Source organism: Otolemur garnettii, unplaced genomic scaffold, assembly GCF_000181295.1.
Source record: "Otolemur garnettii isolate 467f Iridium unplaced genomic scaffold, OtoGar3 scaffold00001, whole genome shotgun sequence".
Classification (NCBI taxonomy): domain Eukaryota; kingdom Metazoa; phylum Chordata; class Mammalia; order Primates; family Galagidae; genus Otolemur; species Otolemur garnettii.
Window position 1 is genome coordinate 69122554 of NW_003852396.1, and position 20979 is coordinate 69143532.

The window sequence follows — 20979 nt, forward strand, 5'->3', positions numbered from 1 at the left end:
TCCTCTGCAAAATAGCTTTGGGTTTAGAAGAGAATCAAAGGAATCACACTTTTAAAAAGGGAAGACCTCAGGGCCCTATTTTTGTTAAGAAACCTCTATAAGCAGCTCTAGGCAGGGGCTACAGCTAACGTTTATTTAATATGTACTGTGTGCCAGGAATTTAGTATATGTTAAGTTATTTAACTTTTGTCACCTTCCACCATTGTACAGATGAGGAAACCAAGGTTAGGAATCCGTTTGTTAAGCAGCTACAGAGACCAACTAAGAAACTCTTTCTTGGCGAGGTTCTTTGTAACTCTGTTTTATATGTACTACTTTGTATATTTTAATTGCTTTATTTTAATAACATTGTCCTTTAAAACCTTTCAACTACTTGATGTTTGTTGATGGTGGGAGTAGGTACCTGACCGATGGTCAGATATAGAAATGGCAGTGGTCAAACCAGAACCTGAGAAGATAATAGAGCTGGGGCAGAGTAGAACCCAATAGGGCTGAAGTTTGGGCCATCATCTTACTTCTGGTCTTGACAACTACAGGTGACATGGTATTAATTCAGGATAGTTAGGGCCATCCATTATAACAGAAATACTCACAAACTGCAGGGGAAAAAAGGGAATTTTTAATTATATTTTTAAAAACCATATCAAAAAGATAATTGTGAAATCATTTTGCAGAGTGTAAAGAATTGAAAGAGCCATAGAAATCTGGCACTTTAAATTAATTGAAAGTGCCCCTCCTTATTTGACAAATGAAAACACAGAGGCCCAAAGAGATAGAGTGCTGTGAAGCTACTCAGTTAGTAAGGTACAGATGGAAGGAGCCAGAGATACGCGGCTATCTCTGTCAGCCTGGCAGCCATTATCACAGCAAGGGCATAAGATACAAACGAGGCCAAGAGGAGAATCCATCTATTCAACAGACATTCACTGAGTAAAGCTTATCATGGAGTATACAGAGGATGGATCGGATCCTTACCTTTTAAGAAAACAAGTTGATTTTAAACTGTGCTTGAGAAATGATCTGGTGGAAAGCCATCAGAAGCTACCGACCAAAGCTGGTGTCATGGGGCAGGGGGAGTTTGTGGTACTTGCTAAGAACAAGTAAGAAATGTTCATGGATTTTATGAATAAGTTCTCTTGGTTCAGAGAAGGAACATTCATGTCCTCTTGAATTAAAGGAGTTAAATGTATATTATTCAAGGTAGGCTAACTGCTGTAACAGATTACTCCCAAACCTCAGTGGCCATGTACCTTTATTTACAAAATGTTTATTACAAAATTTTACAAAATATTCTCTATGCGTTTGCCACCTCCTTGTAAAATTTTGTAATGAACATGTTGTAAGTAAAGGTACATTGAGCTACAGTTGCCTGTTTTCCCTGTGTGTGGCAGCTTTATGGCAACTTTGGAGGCACTCTGTATACAGAGGTTTATTCCCTCACATTTCTACCTAGTCATTCAGGGATCCGAGGCTGCTGCCATCTAGGGGCTCCATCATTCTCTGGCTCTCGGCCTTCTCCTCTGCATTCAGCTAGCAGATGAGGGAAGAAAGAGGAAGGGTGGTTTTAGGGGAAGTTTCATGGGCCAGCCCTGGAAGTGCTGTAGGTCACTTCTGCCCACATTTCATTGCCCTTGGAGTTATAGCCTCAGTCACAGGCTACAGCTAATTGCCAGGGAGGTTAGAAACATTAGCTGTACCCAATAGGAAAGGTACCTCCCAAGTTAACAGATTAAAAGCATTCTTAGTTACGCGTTATAAGCAGTTTCATTAGAGCCTACTGCCCCAAAATGGCATATTTCCTGTGGTTGGTTCCCCTAGGATTGGTACCTCAACTGAGTAACAGCAGAGCCCTTTATAAATATCCTTTGTTGTTGTTGTTTTCCTTTCCCTGGCTCTACTTCTGATGTATGAGATTTTCCAAACCCTGTAGAACTATAGCCTAAGGCCAACTGACTATCTCTAAACAAGTCTCTATAATCAAACTAAGGTATTATTACCATAGAAGTAGAAAGTGCATAATTACATTATAGAGGAAACTTGCTCTTTTCACTTCCCTGGAATTATAAACATTGTGTACAGCTGGAGCCAGGAGGTGGTTGCCATAACAACCGTGGAAAAGCTAAAAATAGCCTCTTTCATACTGTATTGCTTAAGGTGGAATTATGACATGTTATGGTGTTTCAGGGCAGGTAATTCTCTTTCATGTACTAAATGTTTGCAAACTTTCTTCAACAAAGCAATATTTGTGTAAGAATTTGAATTGCTGATTCTAATTATATACCTAACCCCTGTGTTCCAGGATCCTTTTCTGACATAGAAATCTATTTTGATATATTTCTCAGTCTTCTGGAGAGTCTGTTAGAGAACTGTCTGTACAATTTCAGTATTATATTTAAGCTTAAAAATAAAAAAAAGGATTGACCCTCCAAGAGCATGCTTATGCATTGCCGGACATGAAGTGGAAATCAGTAAAGAATTGAGGTAGAGTCTTTCTTGCACATTCTCCCTTGCCCGCCACAGTTAGCTGTCCACACTGAGGTTGACCCTGGGGTTCCATGTCCTCACAGCAGCGTTTACGCCTCCTCCCTCTCTCTTCCCACCTGCAGCGTGGGGTAGTGCTGAGGTTCCTGAGGAAGGCAGAAATCAGTGACTTATTGCAAAGGAGAACTATCACCTTCTCTGTGGACGAGGGTATTGCAAGAGTCTGATATAATAGTGGAGCATTTATAAAATAAAGTCTGCACATTTTTTTTTAAATCCAGGTGACAATTAGGAAAAGTCTTACTGAGAATTTCACAGGTCTGAGGAATTTTATCAGAGAGCACAGCTACAGGAAGCTATAAATGTAAGGCATCGAATTTTATAGAATTGGGTGAGTTTAATGTTTGGCTTGTCAGGAGACTAGTCAGTACAGATAATTCATTTATATGAAAAACTGCCTTCTTATCAGCAGTTGGTGTTTTCTGCTTTGCTTTTCGCAGTATTTAAATCTTAATAGAACCTCAGTACTTTGTACCACTGAGACACCATTGCATGCTGTTAACAAGTAAGCAGTGTGAGGAATTAGGAATATACTGCTTATTTATTTGGATATTTGTCATAACAAACTAGGAAATAGCTGAAGTGAGAGCAACTGAGTCTTCAGCAAAAATTCTTCATATACTCTCCAATCTTAGAATTGTTCCCAAGTCCCCAGAAACAGAGAGATTAACCCAGGTTTGGTTTTATGTTTGTTTCTGAGTGCAATTAAGCGCAGACCATTTTGTCCTTCTGCTTGATATAACAGAGTTGTCATGAGTCTGGCTGTGCCATGGAAACTGGTTTGACGTCACTAATTCTGCTTAGATGGAGGATTAGAGCTACACAATGTGGTTGATTTTTAAAGGCAAGTCCTTTGTGCCTCACAGCCCTGCATGTTTAGACCCAATTCTACATAAAGAGTAGATACTGTATGCAGTACCAGAACTACGGCAGTTTACATTAGTGTGCCATTTATGATTCAGACAAAGCTAAGTTGAATATTATTATCCTTGGAAAGAAAGAGTGAGAGAATTTTATGCTGGTGTGTGTGTGGATGTGGGGGAAGGTTTTGCTTGACAAATACGTGTGCTTCGTGGGAGGACAGGTTTGTAGAGGGGCTGTTCTCCATCATTCTGGGACAGCTGGAAATGCTGTTCTTTCATTTACCTAGGTCTAGTACATTCTTATGCTATCCTTTGATAGTCTTAGATGTTTTAATGTATTTTAGAGTGCAAATGCTGTGTTTTGTATAAAGTGCCCTGAAATCCTGACTTTTCACTACTTCTAAGTAGCTCTTCCCCCCTAGAAATCAGGGTGGGTAGAACACTTGAGAAACAAGGATCTCAGTTGTCTCGAGGAGCAAACAAGTAAAGGTGCAGGACTGTGTTCAAGTGCGACATAGTGGATTGTTGTGTATTATTTTTGAAAATGGGAAAGAAACCTCTATTGTCTTTAAATGACTTTTCCTGTGTTGATGTCATTGCTTTGGTGAGTGAAGTGTTAAGATTCTGTTTCGATGAGGTCAAGATTTAATTTTTAAATGTATTTGATAGCATTAAACTTTAACTTTTCAAGACTTTTAAAGTGCATTCCACTTGTGAGGAATAAAATAAAAAATGTAAGATTTTAGTTCCAGGGCACATACAACCACCCCAGCTAATCTGAGTATAATGGAGCATAAAGTCCAGCTGATAAAACCAGGCCTGGCAGGCTGTAGGTTCAATGAGAAGCATCACCTTCTAGAAGCATCTACTTCAAACTGGCTTGTTCTTCACTTGATCTCAGCAAGTGAAGACATAGCAATTCCTGGTTATGTGAGAATGGATTAAAATAAAACACTGCCCACACCTCCAAGGATGCTTGGGTTAACTTGTTAGGATTTGGGGTTACTTCCCAGAAAGTGTGTTGTGTTGCATAAGATACAATAGCTCTCTCGGCTTCCACTTGGGGGATCTGCTGCCAGTGCAAAGGTGATACATTCCAAAATACTGTAAACGTATTTCTCTTGCACTTTGCACAGACTTACTGAGATATATTTCACATACCATAAAATCTGTTCCTTTGAAGTGTATGCATTAGTGGTTTTTAGTATATTTACACAGCTATGGGTCTCCAAAGTATAATTTTAGAACATATTCAGCACCCCAAAAAGATTAAGGTACTGAATCTGAATTAATATGGTATTAAAAGTCTTCTATAACAAAAGTGGATTTTATCGAAGAAATTGCTCACAGATTTAGATAAAATGAAATGACTAGATATTCATTGCTAATTCACCAGTTGTTTTCTTAGCAAGGTTAAGTTCTAATTCCTGATACAAGCTCTTATTTTAAAAAAGAAAAGCCTTTTCTTTTTTCTGAGAGAGACACAAAAAATACAAGAATTTTGATCTATTGGCTACTATTTCCAACTTTCTTCATAACCCTAATAACATTTTTAAATTTTAAGTATGATTTCTATCACAAAAATGTTAATGCCTTTCATTGCCTAGGAAAGTATGTATTACTAATAAAGACTTTTGCTTAAAAAAAAAAAAAGACCCCCAAACAACAACTTGTTTCCAGTGACACACATTAAGCTGAGGATCCAGACTTCCCTTTGATGGTTGAAGTGGCATCTCGCCTGGAGGCTGGCAGATGGAACGGGTGACCTTTGGGGATTATTTCTTTTCAGATTTATGTCTAAAATAACTTAAATGCCTTTTAATCAGGTTTCCTTTCTTATTTTGCATAAAAGGGGCCTATACACTCTAGTTCCTTTTTTAATGCTAAAAAATATAGGCCTTGGGGGAGTAAATTCAGACACAGAACAATGAGCAGTCGGGATGGAGGCAAGTGGGTGGATGGGTCAGTCTCGCAGTAGCTGCAGAATGGGAGCCCTCTGAGAAGAGGGTTGGTGGTTCTGACATTCTGAGACGATAATCCCACACTTTACCTAACCTGTATATGCTTACTAACAGCTGATACATCGATAGCATTTCTTTTCTCAATCCAGTATTCATTTACTTGTACAATTAGTAATTCCTGGTAACTTTCTGGCTTTTCACTTTCATTGTCTCTAAAAATTACAGTAGAAACTGGCAAAAATATACAATTGGATGATCTATAGAGTTGCACAGTTTTAGAGTCAATTCTTTGTTTGGTGTCCAGATGTCTATAGCTCAGAGAAGGTAGGAGGGCTGGCGGTAGCCATTCACTGATTGCTACAAGGTTTTATTGAGCGTCTATTCGCTACATGCTCAGTCCAGAGTGTTTGCAGTTAGTTATGTCCAGAAACTTTTGGTTTTGTTGCGGGGGGGTGGTATGTTTATACACATAGAAGGATTAAATGCTATAGGAAGGTAATCGATGATGAGAAGAGAAACATAAAGGGGCATACAAGGAATATAACAGTCTCTCTAAGTGAAAGGACCAGAAAAGGCCTCAGAGGGGAGCGATCGAATTGAGGAGACTGGAAATCTCATCTAGTCATGGCCTGGATTTCAAGACTGGGACATGAGCTAATCGTAAAGAGCTATTTTTAGTTGATTGAATTATGCCTCATTCACTGACCGAGCAGATCACACACTGATGAAAGGCAGGGAGAGACTTGTGTTAGAAAAATAGCCATGTTATTCTGTTTCAAATAATTATACTGTATATCTCAGTCTCTAATTCACAAACCGTGTATAAGTTTTCAGTCCTTTTACTCAATACATTTCCCTTTTAGATCCAAAGGGGCAATTCTGAATATCTCATCTGCCTCTGGCATGTTACCAGTTCCACTGCTGACCATCTACTCTGCAACCAAGGTGAGCAAAGTTCTAGTAAATCCTGTCCATGTAAGGATGCGGAATCCTTTTCAGTTTGAGAAATTAACGTGGATTTCACTTTCTGGAAGTTATACTCTTGGCAGTTTTCCAGTGGCCTGAGACAAGAGGAAAATACCCCACACAGGTTCCAGGAAAACCAGAGCTGGAGACATACTGATAGGTGTAAACTTACAAACGGGGCCCCAGGATATCAGATCCACGGGTGCTGTTTTATTCCCAGTAGATTACTGATTTTAGAAGAGGTACTTGTGCTGTCCACAGAGAACTGACCTAGACCAGTTAGCTCATTCGTTTAGACCATGATGTGATGACTCAGGTTAGAAATCTGATACATGAATGGGTCCAGTTCACCCAGCATAGAACTAAGTCAGTTCATAAATGTACATAGCAGGCACAGAATAGACTAGGTGAGAGTATAAATATTTTGCCACATTATCCAGAATTCATAGATATTCATTGTTGCCTCTGGGATGAGATGAGACTCTTCCAGAACTCTTGGTAAGATGTCATCATTTCATACAGCATCATCATTCATCTCCACGTGACTACTAGGGAAATAATTTAGAATACAACTGCTCCTGCCTGCTGGTCCGCAGGACCATCTGCAGATACACTGTTGACGTATGGAATATATGGCTGAAGGAAAAATGACCATGCAGATGTTTATTTACATTAAGCAAGCTTTTAGGGAAAAATCAAAAATACATGTACAATAACAACATGTAATTGTAATGGAAGGAAAATGCCTATCTTCTTTTTTACTTGAAAAGACAGTACTATCTTTTGAAAAAGCTTAGCACCACCCCCCAAGTTCTGCAGTCTACTTGCTTTCTGTGTCTGTGGAACATATTCTAGGCATGTTTAAAAAGGATGCCATGTTTTCTTACAGGGATTGGTGAATTCCCAGTTTCTTGTCTGTTGTGCTCCATGAACACACAGTTATTACCAATCTACAGTCATTGTTGATAATTTGCATTTCAAGTCTAAGGTTGAGTCCACATTTGAAAAATGGCACACTGTGTTCTCCTGTGTTATCAGAAGAAGATGGGCTGTCACATTCATCTCTACACTTCCCGAATCCTGCTGTCCCCAGACACCAAGAGAAGGCTTGCTGTTTTCTTTTTAGCAACAACAAAATCCCCATGGAACAGAGTTAAACAGAAGTCATATATCTGTTTGAGTGGAAGTAGAGAGAAGAAATAAACCCTTTATTATATAAGATAAATTTTTTTTCCCCTTGGAAAATAATTTTCTGGTTTGAAAAAATGGATAAAAAGCAGCTTCTCCAGTTAAATCAAAACTTGGTCTGAATATTCTATTTGGTCTGTTGGTGTAAATGGGAAGGTTAAGAAAGCGAATATTATATTTGGTCATATAATGCTTCCTCTACTGCTAGAGAAAAACAATTTGAGATGTTGAGGTGTTTTTTAAGGTCTCTTCTGCAGGTGAAATAAAAAAAATGATTAGAAAGGGTAGCATTAAATGGTTAGTTTATTATTTTCTTGTTTCCATGGCTACAACTCAAGCAGACTGATGTAATGTGCATGTTTTCTTGTCACTCCCACCACCCGCCCAGGCTTTTGTAGACTTCTTCTCTCGGTGCCTTCATGAGGAGTATGGGAGCAAGGGCATCTTTGTGCAGGTGAGTGGGGTTTGTTTCAGTTAAGTGTCCCTGTTTTTGTGTGGTCTCCAGAGCAACTGTTGCTGTCTTGGCAACGAAAAAAAATCACCTTTCTCAGTAAGTGAAGGTGACGTGAGCACATCATTAAAGACATGGTTTCTTTTTCTTTTATGCCCTTAAGTCTAGATTTTAAAAAATTATTCTCCGGAGTTTTAAATGGGGATACCTAAAGTAGAACTAAATATAGTATAAATAACCGAGGCATAATTATTTTAAGTCCTTAGGCTTTTATTTCAAGAAACTGAGACCATCAATATCTTTTTTTAATTATAATAAAATATACATAACTAAAATCTACCATTTTAGTTACTTTCCAGCATAGTTCAGGGATGTTAAGTATATTCACAGTGTTGTGTACCCATTGCCACTGTCCATCTCCAGAACTAGTCTCATCTTCCAAAAGTGAAACTCTGTACCCATTAAACACCACTAACTCCCCATTTCCTCCTCCCTCTAGTCCCTGGCAACTGCTGTTCTATTTTGCTATGAATTTGATTACTCTTAGTACCCCCAGTGAGTGGAAGCACACAGTATTTGACCTTTTACTTCACATGTCTTCAAGGTTCATCCATATTGAAGCATGTCAGAATTTTCTTCCTTTTTACAGCCACATAAAATTCTACTGAGTGGAATTTATATATATGGGTGGACACAAAGTTCATGAGCAATTTACCGTGTTAAACTATTTTAAGTTGCACACAAACTCTATGGCCACCCTGTAGCCACCACCTTCCCCTCCCCTGTGTTCAGGCCAAGTGGACGCCGTGGAGTCCAGTAGGTGCTCTGCTCTGCGCTGTACAGATCCACGACTGGCTCTTCTGCTGGCGTCTCTTTCCTCAGCTTCTCTGCAAATCTACTCACTGAGTTTCCTCCCAGCCCTGTTTGCACCTGAGCCTTATGACTCCTGTCCATCTTTCAAAGCTCAGGCCACCATTCACTTGCCCTGGGAAACATTCTCTCAGCCCCTCGGCACGTTGGGGCATGCCTTTCCTTCTGCTCTCCTTAGAGCTTATTATATCTCTGCCTGCCACTCTCTGGCCATTCCTTCTTTCCCCTTCCTCCACGTATTCTTGAGAATAGGCCATTAATCTTGTTTGTCTTGGTGTTGCTAATGGCACAGGTCATTCAGAGTATACTGGAGACCTGCATTTTGCACGGCCTCACCGAATTTCTGGTGGTGCATGGTCATGCTGTGCAGTATTTAGGGTTTTTGAGCTGCTTCTGTTGCTCCCGTGTACTCCTGGTCTTCAGTTCTCAACTTCTCTATCTGAATGGCTTCTAGACTAATGCTGTGTAGCCAAATTTAATCTTTTTTTATAATCTCTGGAAGGAAAGCTATCTCTTTAAGTTTACCTCCGTGCACATGTACATCAGATCGTTCTTTTCAGGGAGGAAAAGAGTATGTTTTTCAAGTTTTCGATTGTTTTGTATTATTAATATTTTTCCTTCCCTTTCTCTACTTATCTTTCCCTCAACTTTTTTATTTTTAACTTTATAAGAGCATTTAAAAATTTCCTTTAAGCTGGACACGGTAGCTCATGATTGTAATCCTAATACTTTGGGAGGCTGAGGCAGGTGGATTGATTGCCTGAGCTCACAGGTTCAAGATCAGCCTGAACCAGAGAGAGACCCCCTCGTCTAAAAATAACTGATTGGGCTCAGTGCCTGTAGCTCAGGTGGCTAGGGCGCCAGCCACACACACAAGAGCTGATGGGTTCAAATCTAGCCTGGGCCTGCCAAACAACAATGACAACTGCAACCAAAAAATAGCCAGGGATAGTGGCAGGCCGCTGTAGTCCCAGCTACTTGGGAGACTGAGGCAAGAGAATCACTGAAGCCCCAGAGTTGGAGGTTGCTGTGAGCTGTGACTCTATGGCATTCTACACAGGGTGACAGCTTGAGACTCTGTCTCAAAAAAAAGAAATAATTACCAAAAAAAAAAAAAAAAAGCTAGGTATCGTGGCTGGCACCTGTAGTCCCAGCTACTTGGGAGGCTGAGGCAAAAGAATCACCTGAGCCCAGGAGTTAGAGGTTGCTGTGAGCTATGACGCCATGGCACTCTATCAAAGGTGATAGAGTTAGACTCTGTTTCAAAAAAAATTTATTTTTCTTTAAGAATTCAGATTTGGGCTTGGCGCCTGTGGCTCAAGTGGCTAAGGCGCAGCCACATACACCTAAGGTGGCGGGTTCAAATCTAGCCCAGGCCCACCAAACAACGATGACGGCTGCAACCAAAAAATAGCCGGGCGTGGTGGTGGGCGCCTGTGGTCCTAGCTACTTGGGAAGCTAAGGCAGGAGACTCGCTTGAGCCCAGGAGTTGGAGGTTGCTGTGAGCTGTGATGCCATGGTACTCTACCCAGGGGGACAGCTTGAGACTCTGTCTCAAAAAAAAAAAAAAAAGAATTCAGATTTGGCAGCTCAGTGCCTATAGTACAATGGTTATAGTGCCAGTCACATACACTGAGACTGTGGGATTTGAGCCCCAACTGGGCTAGCTAAAACAACAACAACAATGACAACTGCAGCGGAAAATAGCCGGGTGTTGTGGCAGGCACCTGTAGTCCCAGCTACTTGGAAGACTGAGGCAAGAGAATTACTTAAGCCCAAGAGTTTGAGGTTGCTGTGAGCTGTGACACCATGACACTATACCAAGGTCGACTTACTGCCACTCTGTCTCAAAAAAAAAAAAAAAAGCAGTTTGCCAATATATAATCATTTCCTGTAAATGCAAACAAATGGTAGCAATAAGTTGATATAAATGCCCTGGGGGGTGATTTCGGGCCTGATAGGCTCTGTCTATTGATTTTGAACAGAGGATAAGAAGCACATTCTCCAGCAAACCTAGTGTGTTCTGTTGATGAGGACTATTTATTCTCATTATTACTTTATAATTAAAGTCTAGTCAAAGAAAACTATGCTTAAATCATTCAAAGAGCAACTCCACGGTAATCTGACCAGCTGGGTAGTGGGCCCTACTCCCAGGCTGCTTCTGTCTGTCCTGTAGTCATTAATGATTAACACTGAGGGCTCGGCGCCTATGGCTCAAGTGGCTAAGGTGCCAGCCACATACACCTGAGGTGGCGGTCCGAATCCAGCCCGGGCCCACCAAACAAAAATGATGGCTGCAACCAAAAGCAAAAGTAGCCAGGCGTTGTGGTGGACACCTGTGGTCCCAGCTACTTGGGAGGCTGAGGCAGGAGACTTGCTTCCGCCCAGGAGTTGGAGGTTGCTGTGAGCTGTGATGCCAGGGCACTCTACCCAGGGGGACAACTTGAGGCTCTGTCTCAAAAAAAAAATGATTAGCACTGAGCAAGTAGGAAGTGGCTAAGACTAAATCTTAAAACCATACCTCTTGAACTCTTATTCTATAAAACACTCATAAGCTTTCGTGATTTAAAAAAACATTTTATTTAGAAATAATTTCAAATGTTTGGAAAGTGACAAGAATAAAATCTTACAGAGCACTCTAATAGCCTTTCCTCTTAGGTTCATTTATTGTTAGCATTTTACCATATTTGTCTTATATTGGGGAAAAAGTTACACATTTTATGGTCCTTTACCGCTAAACACTTGGGTGTCTATTTCCGAATAATAAGGATGTTCTCACATATAACCACAATACAGTCACCAACTCAGATTTAACATTGATAGAATATTTTTATCTAATGTCTGGTCTGTGCCTGATTTTTGACCCCATAATAGTCTTTATAGAATTTTTGGCCCTCCAGTTACAAATTCAACTTAGAATTAGGTGTTATATTGAGTTGTTCGGCTTTTTTGTTTCCTTTAATCTGGAATATAGCCACAGCCTTTCTTTGGCTTTTATGACATTGACATTTTTGAAGAGCACAGTGCTCCTCCCTGGATCTTTTCATTACACATTCCTCATGTGGGGTTTAATCTGCTGCTGCTTCATGGTGAGATTCAAGTTTTGTTTTCCTGGCCAAAATATCACATACATGACGTCTTGTCCTTCTCTGGGCATTGCGTCAGGAGACACAGATCCATCCGCCCCTCATTGGTGGTGGTGATTCTGGCGCTCAGGTTGAGGTGTTACCGGGTTTCTCTGCTGTGCAGTTAATTCTTGTTTTCTCTCCGCTAATAAGCAGTCTGTGGGGCAACACTAAAACCACCCAGACGCCCTGCTCCCATCATAATTTCTCCTACGTTTAGCCTCTAATGGTGTTTCCTCATAAACCTGCCTTTTAAAGAGGTTTTCATTGCCAAAGAATTCATGAAGCCCTGCCTGGATAGTCAGTCTTTTCAAAGCAAAAAGTTGCAGCTACAACATGATCAGTTTTCCCATTCAAGGCTGTGGATTAGGCAGACCCCACTGGTTACCGTGTACATAGAGGCCGTGAGGAAAGGACACTGAGCTTGAGGTCAGCAGACCGAGATTGGAGCGCTGCTGGCACCATTCAGTTACCATGTCAAGTACAGAGAGCTGCTTTATTACTTTGAGCCTTAGTCTCCTCTTCTGGCCAGTGGGATAAATGATGTGGCATATGTAGGCATGCTCAAACTGGGAAATGATGTGTAACGTGAAGAAGAGAGGGAAGAAACTTATATTTATTGGATGGTTATGATATGCCTCACATTTTCACCTAGGTTGTTATCTTATTTGACATCAGCGTTAACCTAGTCCCATTTTACAAACGGGAGGGTAAGGATCCAGAGGGGTGGTAATTTGCCTAAGGTCAGTTCAGTTTACTAAACAGTGGCTCACTCTTTGCCAGGTCCTTAGCTAGGCGGTGAGGAAACAAAAGCCAGTAAAACACAGGCCAGGGGGCAGCTCCGGCCTGTAATTCTAGCACTCTGGGAGGCCGAGGTGAGAGGATCCCTTAAGCTCAGGAGTTGGAGAGCAGCCTGAGCAAGAGTGATACCTCATTTCTACTAAAAACAGAAGAATTAGCTAGGCATTGCGGAAGATGCCTATAGTTTCAGCCTCTGCTAAGGCAGAAGGATTGCTCGAACCTAGGAGTTTGAGGTTGCTGTGAGATAGGCTGATGCCACCGCACTCTAGCCTGGGCAACAGAGTGAGACTCGGTCTCAAAAAAAAAAAAAGTAAGATAAAATAAAATTAAATGGCTAATTAAAGTGCACACACACGCACACGCGCACACACACACACATACACACACACACACAGAGGGCAGGCATGGTGGTTCATACCTATAATCCTAATGCTTTGGCAGGCTAGGAGTTTTAGACCAGCCTAGGCAACATAGCAAAACCTGTCTCTACCCCCCCCCCCAAATTTTTTTTTAATAACTGGGCTGGATAGTGCACACTGGTACTCTCTGGGAAAGCTGGCAGATGGATTGCTTGAGCTCAGGAGTTTGTGGCTGCAGTGAACTCTTATTGCACCATTGCTATCCAGAGCAATAGAGTGAGACCCTGTGTCTTTAAAAAAGAGAGAGACAGTTTTTGTCCTCAAAGCACACAAAGAGAGAAGACAGATATTTAAATATTATGCCAACAGGGAGTCCAAAACTAAAGGTATATATCATGTTCCACACTTCTTTAGTCAAAAAATATCTAGAAGGTACCTAATAGTCTAGCAGTTGAGGGTACAGTGGCATAAAAGAGTTCCTACTGTGGTTGAATTTATATTTAAGAGGTTGGAGGCAAACAATAAACAAGTAAACAAATGTGTGAAGAAGATGAATTTTTACAACGATAACTGCTAATGAAACTAAAGGAGGGTAATATGTGCAGGAATGGGGGAAATGTTGGGGATGCCCGAGCTGGGCTTGTGACCTGGGTTTGAGTAACTCCAAAGCCTGTGCTCTGTGTGCTGTGCCCTCCCGGAGGTGTGGCTCTGTGCCCTGCAGTCTTCCTCCCCAGGCCAAAGGATATGCCAGGTCTCTGGTCATTTGCCAACTGAAAGCATCTCCTGGGGTTTACTTTACTTTACCTGACTACCAGGATGGGGGTGCAAGGGTGGGGGTGCAAGCAGAGCTCACCCGGAGAGGGCAGCTGTAGGTTTCAGCTGCCCCACAATGAATATTACAACACTCCATTTACACGTGAACTTAACATCATGAAGAAATCCTCTGGGCCTCCTTCCCTTAAGTTACTACCTTCCAGTGTTTTTGTTCTCTTTGGTGATGAGAGTTGGTGGTTTTGTTAATTCAGTTATAAATGCTGTTTTTAATCAGAACAGATTTGGGTTGATTTGTGAAATTTACAAAACAGGAAAAACTGTGATAAGGGAGAAAACAAAATTAAAGGATTTTGTTTTTAATGAAAGATGGTATTTCTGTCTGTGTTATTGCTTAGAGTAATCATATAGCTCTATTGGGCTTCAAAGAGCTAGAAAGCTAACTATCGAGAAATGTCTACTGGGAGTGAAAATATAGTCTCCATCCATTCTTCTTGTTAATTGCCAGTGGAAATAAAAGGAGGTAACAGAGTGTGTCTTGAGTGCAAATGGGGTCTAAATAGAGAATCCTAAGCAATATAAAGATTCTCACTGGAAATATTCATTTTTTTGGTCAACTGTACCAACTTTGAGAAGTTGCTTAAGAATAGTACAATTAGTCTTTGGGGGATAATTGGACTCAGACTCTTTCTAACCTGGGGAATCCATGGTTTTGTCAGTGATAATGTCTTTTTTTCTTGGCCCTTTATGACTGTGTAAGATCTAAAAACGTTAGAGTCCTTCCAAATTATTAAATCTGTGTCCTCGGCTAACCTGTCCAGATGGTCACTTCAACAGTCAGAGATCCTCTCTGGAAAATGGCTATTCTTACACCTCTTACAGAATATAAAAATTAAGCCACGTTTTTCTTTCCAAATTCATTCTGAAAATACAAATGATTGCTAAGACATCCTAGAGGTCAGACTCCACACTCTAACTGACAGTATTCTGCATTCTATTTAATTCTCGTAATAGTGTGATAAGGAAGATGCTGTATCCCCCTGTTTCAGAGGACGACATAAGGCTCAGTCAGTGAGTATCTTACTCCAGTTCACACAGTTCACACAGCTAGTCAGTGGTCAGGCTGGAGTTTGAGTCCTGGTTGCCCTGATTTCAACCAGTGCTGATTGTTTTTTCCCTATTACCCTATGTATTTTCTCACATCCCAGATTTAATCCTTCAGGATTTACTAAGTGACTTTAGTTAATACTTGAAGGACATCCACTATCTGAACTCTTCTTATGACTTCCGTTGCTGCCACTACGATCTGAACCACCATTACAGCTTGTCCTAGACATTTTGCACTATCTCCTTTGCTGGTATCCCTACTCCCATCCAGGCTTATAACCTTTCCAGTCTACTTAAAGCAGCCAAAATTATCTCTTTAAATCAAAATCTAGTTATTTCACCCCTCGTCTAAAAATTCTCCCATGGCTTCTTACCCCTTACAGAGTGAAGCCTTGAGTTCTTATGAGCCATGCTGCGCAGATTTCAGACTTGTGCGTTACCTTGCTCCCTCCCTACCCGGCTACTTCTGTGGCCTCCCTGTAGTTACAGAAACACCCTGAGCACACGTTCACCTCAGGGCCTTTGTACATGCTGTTCCTTCGGTCCAAAAGGCTCTTCCCCCAGCCCAGATATCCTTTGACTAGCTCCCTCCTTCTGTGCTTACATGTCACACATCAGAGGGGGCTCTTTCTTGATCAGCTCAACTGTAGAAGTAACCTCTGTCACCTCTGTCCTTTACCCAGATTTAATTTTTCTTCTTCCTTTTTATCATCACCTGCCAATATTGTATGCCTTTTTTATTATTTGTTTGTGGTCCATGTGCCCCTACTAAACTGTTAGCTCTGTGAGATTAGGGACTCTGTTTTTATTTACAGCTGTATTCCCAGTGCCTAAAACATTCTAGCTGGTGCCTGGGAAATAATCTATTGTTGAATGAATGCTTTTCTAAGATTACACTGTTTTTCCTTTTGTTCCTTGAATGTTAATACAAATTTCACATATTTGGAGGTAGGTCATTTCCAGGATTATCAGTCAGCCCTCACTTTGGACTTAGGTCCTAAGATTTATGCCTATTGTTTTTATAGGGCCCTTTTTCACTGCTGTGTAACCAGGGATCTCTGCACCACCAGAACAATTGCTTTCTTTCTAACATTTTCTAGACAGTCTTCGGTGTCTACCAATTAGATAATTAAGGGTCTTTTTGTGGAAAAGCTCATTTCATGGTCTGCAAATAAAGTAATGCAAACTCCAAAACTAGAATATATGTGTATAATTATTCAGATTTGGGGGAGGATATTAAGTCCTGAAATGGTAAATGAATACTCAGATTTAAGAAAGTGAAATTTCTCTAATATACCTCATAGGAGCCCAACTTCTGCCTTAAGAATGTGTGCTGCCTACACTGGTGAATTTAACACTCAGATTAGGCACCATGTCTAGAATCCCATACTATACAAATAGAATGGAGTCTGGTGTCTTAGCGATCTACATTTTCCCAAATGATTGTTGTCAGCTGTTCTGCCCATATATAAATTGAGAATGCATGTTTAGAACACAGATCTCTACACATGAAGGAGGCTCTATTATGGGAAATTCTAAGGTTCATTGATTCTTAAAAATCCACCATACAGTTTGGGCACACTTCTTCCCATTACTCCATGGCATTCTTGTTCTGACTCAAGACCCCCTAAATATGTTTCATGAAGTCCAGATATCTAAGCAAGATGCTCCAATGGGTGTGAAAAAGATACAAAGTTGTTTCCAGTGATTTTTTTTTTTAAAAACAGGCTGAACAAGAACAAAGCACCAATAGTTTTGCTTTATTGCCTAATTAATAACACCTCTATAGTTGACCACCTCCCTACATTGACCACATCCTTACGTTGCCCTGATTTACATAGACGAGGCATGCGCCACATGTACATATCACTAGGCCTAGTTCCTTATGTTGACCACCTCCAAATGTTGGCCAGTTTGTCACAACCCCTTGGGTGGTCAACTTATAGAGGTTTTAGGACTAGGACACTGGCCCACATCGGCAGCTGTCAAGGTCAGGTTGTTTCTGATCTGGCAATATTTATGAAGGCAATTTGTTGAACATGAGCAAACTTTTAAAATTTCTTCTGCTCAAAATGGCTTCCTATAAAAGTATGACTGTCTTCTTTATCTGTTTCTCATAAAGCTTCCCTGAGTAAGAGAAATGGATTAATTATCACTGGTTGGGTTTTGTTTAACAGTTTAAGGATGTACCTAGATGACTAAAATATTTCTTTACATCTAGGATATACCTAAATGACTAAAACATCCCTTTCTAAATTCTTAGCAAGTAGCAAGATGTATACATTGGTAATTGTTTAAATAGGGTTAGGGTTAAGGTTCAGAGTATCTAAAATTTTGGCTTAAATTTTCGTATTATCAGCTTCCCGATGTAATTGATTTTCTGGGCCACAGTAGTGGAAAGGAACCCCAGTGCTAAGTTAGTGCTGTCTGTAAGGAAGTGTTCTTTTGCTGCCTCATTCAGTAGATGTTCCTTGTACCCCCACTGTGTGCCAGGTACTGTAGTAAGCACGGCTAGTACAGTGGTGAATAAGACCTGGTCTTCATTGTGGTGTGTTCTAGAAACTGAGACCATTCAGTGATTTGACTTAGTTTTCTGTATCATTTTGCCTCCATCCTTCCACCACCTCATGCATTTCTGACTTTTGAAGCAGACTGAACTACTCGGAGTTCCCTGAAAACATCACGTTCTTCTCTGTCTCCTTTTCTTGGCTCCTGCTGTTCCCTTATTTGTTTACCTGGCAAGCTCTTCCACTTCATTTAAGACTAAGCTGAAAAGCTGTTTCATCTCTGCATCCTTCCCATTCTCTGCTAGGCCTTGATTTTAAACCATTATGAAAATAAATACCCTTTCCAGAATAGGATTTACATTTATTAGCTGGGAAAACATAAGTGATTTGGAATTCTGAGAGTACGCCTCTCTTGTCCCCACCTCCAGAGCCAGGGGCTTCTCTAGACTGTCCATGGTTTAGCTCAACGATGACTTAACTTGTGGCACCATCAAGTGGTTCAGTCAGACAGTGCAACTTAATTCTCCTGGAAGAGCGAAGAGTCCATCTTATACCACATACAGATTCAGAGAGGAAGAAAGGATGGAAGAAAGAAACCAACAATTATAACACAATTGAAAAGTATAATGATCATGCCATCTCTAGCTCAACAAGTTCAAAACTTTATAATACTTAGCAGGCTTGTGATCTATGTAGGGAAATGGTTTTTTAATCTTTACTTTTTGGTGACTTTTAAGCCCGAGTCGTAGAGATGGCTTACTTGTGTTTCTTCATTATTTGAGGCACATGTGTGTACTGTTTTGCTTTCTTTGCTGTTCTGCTTTGCTTGGTGAACAAACTTCCCCTACCCGTTGTGAGAGCCTCACTGAACTCTGCATTTCACACTTACGCTGAGATCTCTCTTTGGTCTGTGCTTTCATTGCTATATCCTTCTAGCAAAATGGTTTTAAAATTAAAGATCTTTTTCGCAAAATAAACTTTGCTTCTAAAGCAAGGGATAAATGTTAAGTGGTCATTTCAATAAACAAATTTTCAGAAATCCAAGGTTTCCTAATTATAGTTGGACTCGGTCTTAGAGTACTTCAGTGAAGTTAGTTTGCTTAGTGTGGCTTTGAGGCTGTAAGGAAGGGAACCATGAAAGGTGGAGGATGACAGTAGCTTTAGGCTCTTGGGTTCTTAGTTCTAACTGGCAAGCTGAAGTTTCAACCCACCTGTCAAGAGGGTAGGTTGTATTCCTTGGCTCTTAGTTGGAGTGGAAAAAGTACAAAACAAAAAACCCACACATGCACAATAGTCCAAAGAGACTACTGCTCTTTCTACATCTCAGAAGAACAGAAATCCATCATGTAGAACAAATCTCAATTTCTTTTCTGCCTTTAGCAATGAAGTTTTTGATTTTGATGACCATGTGTTGGAACCAAACCTCTTCTCTGATAGAATTATCATTGCAATTTATGTACTTTCCTTTCACACATGTGAGATAAACAGAATATATTCATTCTTCAATGAACTACCATGCCTAAGCTATTTCAGACCACAGAAGAAGCCTCTCATATAATGACTCAGGACTTGTTGTAATAGTATTTCCTTATATAGCACACATCTGAAATATAGCAAGGCCTTAGAAACTCCTGGTCATCATCTCCAGCCTCCCAAAGTGCAGAGATGATAGGAGTGAGCCACCACACCCAACCTGTTTCCATATTGTTAGACTGTCTCCTACTCAAAAAGAAGAAAAAGAGGGAGGTGGTTCTACCTTCTCAATAGCAAGGTTTCTAAAACTAGGAAGCAGCAAGAATGGTAAGTAACTAGGGAAGAAAAGGAGTAGCCCAAGGCTGAGAAAATGTCTATTTTAGAAAGACCAAGATGGTAGAACAAGCTTTATTAAGTATAAACTGGGGAAAATAGTAGCATCTCCTCCTTGATGTTTCTATATCATTGTTCAGCTTAGTCAGGATAGAAAGGGTATCCTATCTTGAAATGTTCTCTAGATTTCTACTTCATGCATTTTTTAAAGGTTTAAAAGGTATATTTCTGCTGTGCGTGTGTGAGACAGTGTTCCCTCTGTCATCCTGGAAGGAGTCCAGTGGCGTCATCATAGCTCACTGTACCCTCAAGCTCCAGGGCTGAGGCAGTCCTCCTGCCTCAGCCTCTCAAGTAGCTGGGACTAAAGGGTTGGACCAACATGGCTGGGGAATCTTTTTCTATTTTTTATGGAGATGGGGTCTCATTCTTGCTCGGGCTGATCTCTTGTACTCCTGAGCTCCAGAAAACCCCCTGCCTCAGTGCTAGGATTCCAGGAATGAGTCACTACACCAAGCCTATTTCTACTTATTTTTAGTACTTTTCCCATTCTCAAACTCTGATTTATTGATTGATTGGTTACAATTTGTGTGATGCTGTCATGTGTTCTGTCAAGCCGGGTTTAGAGAGACGCTTCCCTTTCTCTAAAGATACAAATTTTAGATTTCATCTGAATGTTTATACCACTGAGAGCAGTCACACACCTGTGAATTCTGAGTTAGTGGCCTTCCTAATCCGTGGCATGTTTTCTTTGGGGGGGGTGTTGCCTTTCCAGAGTGTCCTGCCAGGCTATGTAGCCACAAAAATGGCTAACATCAGAAAGCCAACTTTGGATAAACCCCCTCCGGAGATATTTGTGAAGTCTGCGATTAAAACAGTAGGATTGCAATCCCGGACCAATGGATACCCCATCCATTCTCTTATGGTATGTAGATTTTTAAGTCCCAAATCAGTACTTTTGGTTTGGGGTTTTCTTTCCCACTGAATCACAACATAGTATGTGATATGTTAGCATGTATATACATTATCTAGACATACTAATAAGGCATCTATGTTTTATTTTAAACTATACACCCAAACTTTAAGATCTACCCATAAAAAAAACTATCCATAAATAAAGCAACAGTACCATTACATATTAAAACATTGAATCATCCTTTAATTCAGCCCAAATTATAAGCTCTAATTATATCTCTCCCTTTTTTCCCCTCTAGGGCTTGGCATTGACCAACCTGCCTCCTTGGATTTGTTATAAGGTGACCATGAGTCTCAACAAGTCCACACGGGCTCGCTATCTGAAGAAAACCAAGAAGAACTAAGCACTGACAACTACACTGAGTAACTTGGTCAGCTGCTCCGGCCTGTGCATGTTCACTGCAAGGCAGCCCAGTGGTCTTTAAGGTCTACGCTTGTTGTTTCGGTAGTTCTAAAACTAACATGCCTAAATATTGTCTGAATTGGGAGGAAAATGGAAATTGTTTTTAGGAGTTTCTGACATTTATTCTGGATACTACTAGGAGTAATTCTGATGCTTAACATAAATGCTTATATCAAATGAATATAGAACTGAGTGTCGCCTGTGGCTCAAAGGAGTAAGGTGCCGGCCCCCTGGCCAAAAAAACTGCCCAAAAAAAAAAAAAAAAAAAATATATATATATATATATAT

The 20979-nt window shown here is 40.5% G+C and overlaps 1 protein-coding gene across 1 annotated transcript in view; it reads left to right on the plus strand.

Moving 5' to 3' along the window:
* HSD17B12 (hydroxysteroid 17-beta dehydrogenase 12) overlaps positions 1–20642 on the plus strand; it is a 152066-nt gene extending 131424 nt beyond the window's left edge. Inside the window, exons 8-11 of the mRNA XM_003781244.3 lie at positions 6229–6310; positions 7908–7973; positions 20089–20238; positions 20528–20642. Coding sequence (XP_003781292.1) covers positions 6229–6310; positions 7908–7973; positions 20089–20238; positions 20528–20632 — 403 coding nt within the window. The 3' untranslated portion in view covers positions 20633–20642. The remainder of the gene's footprint in view (positions 1–6228; positions 6311–7907; positions 7974–20088; positions 20239–20527) is intronic.
* Positions 20643–20979: the final 337 nt, after the last annotated feature.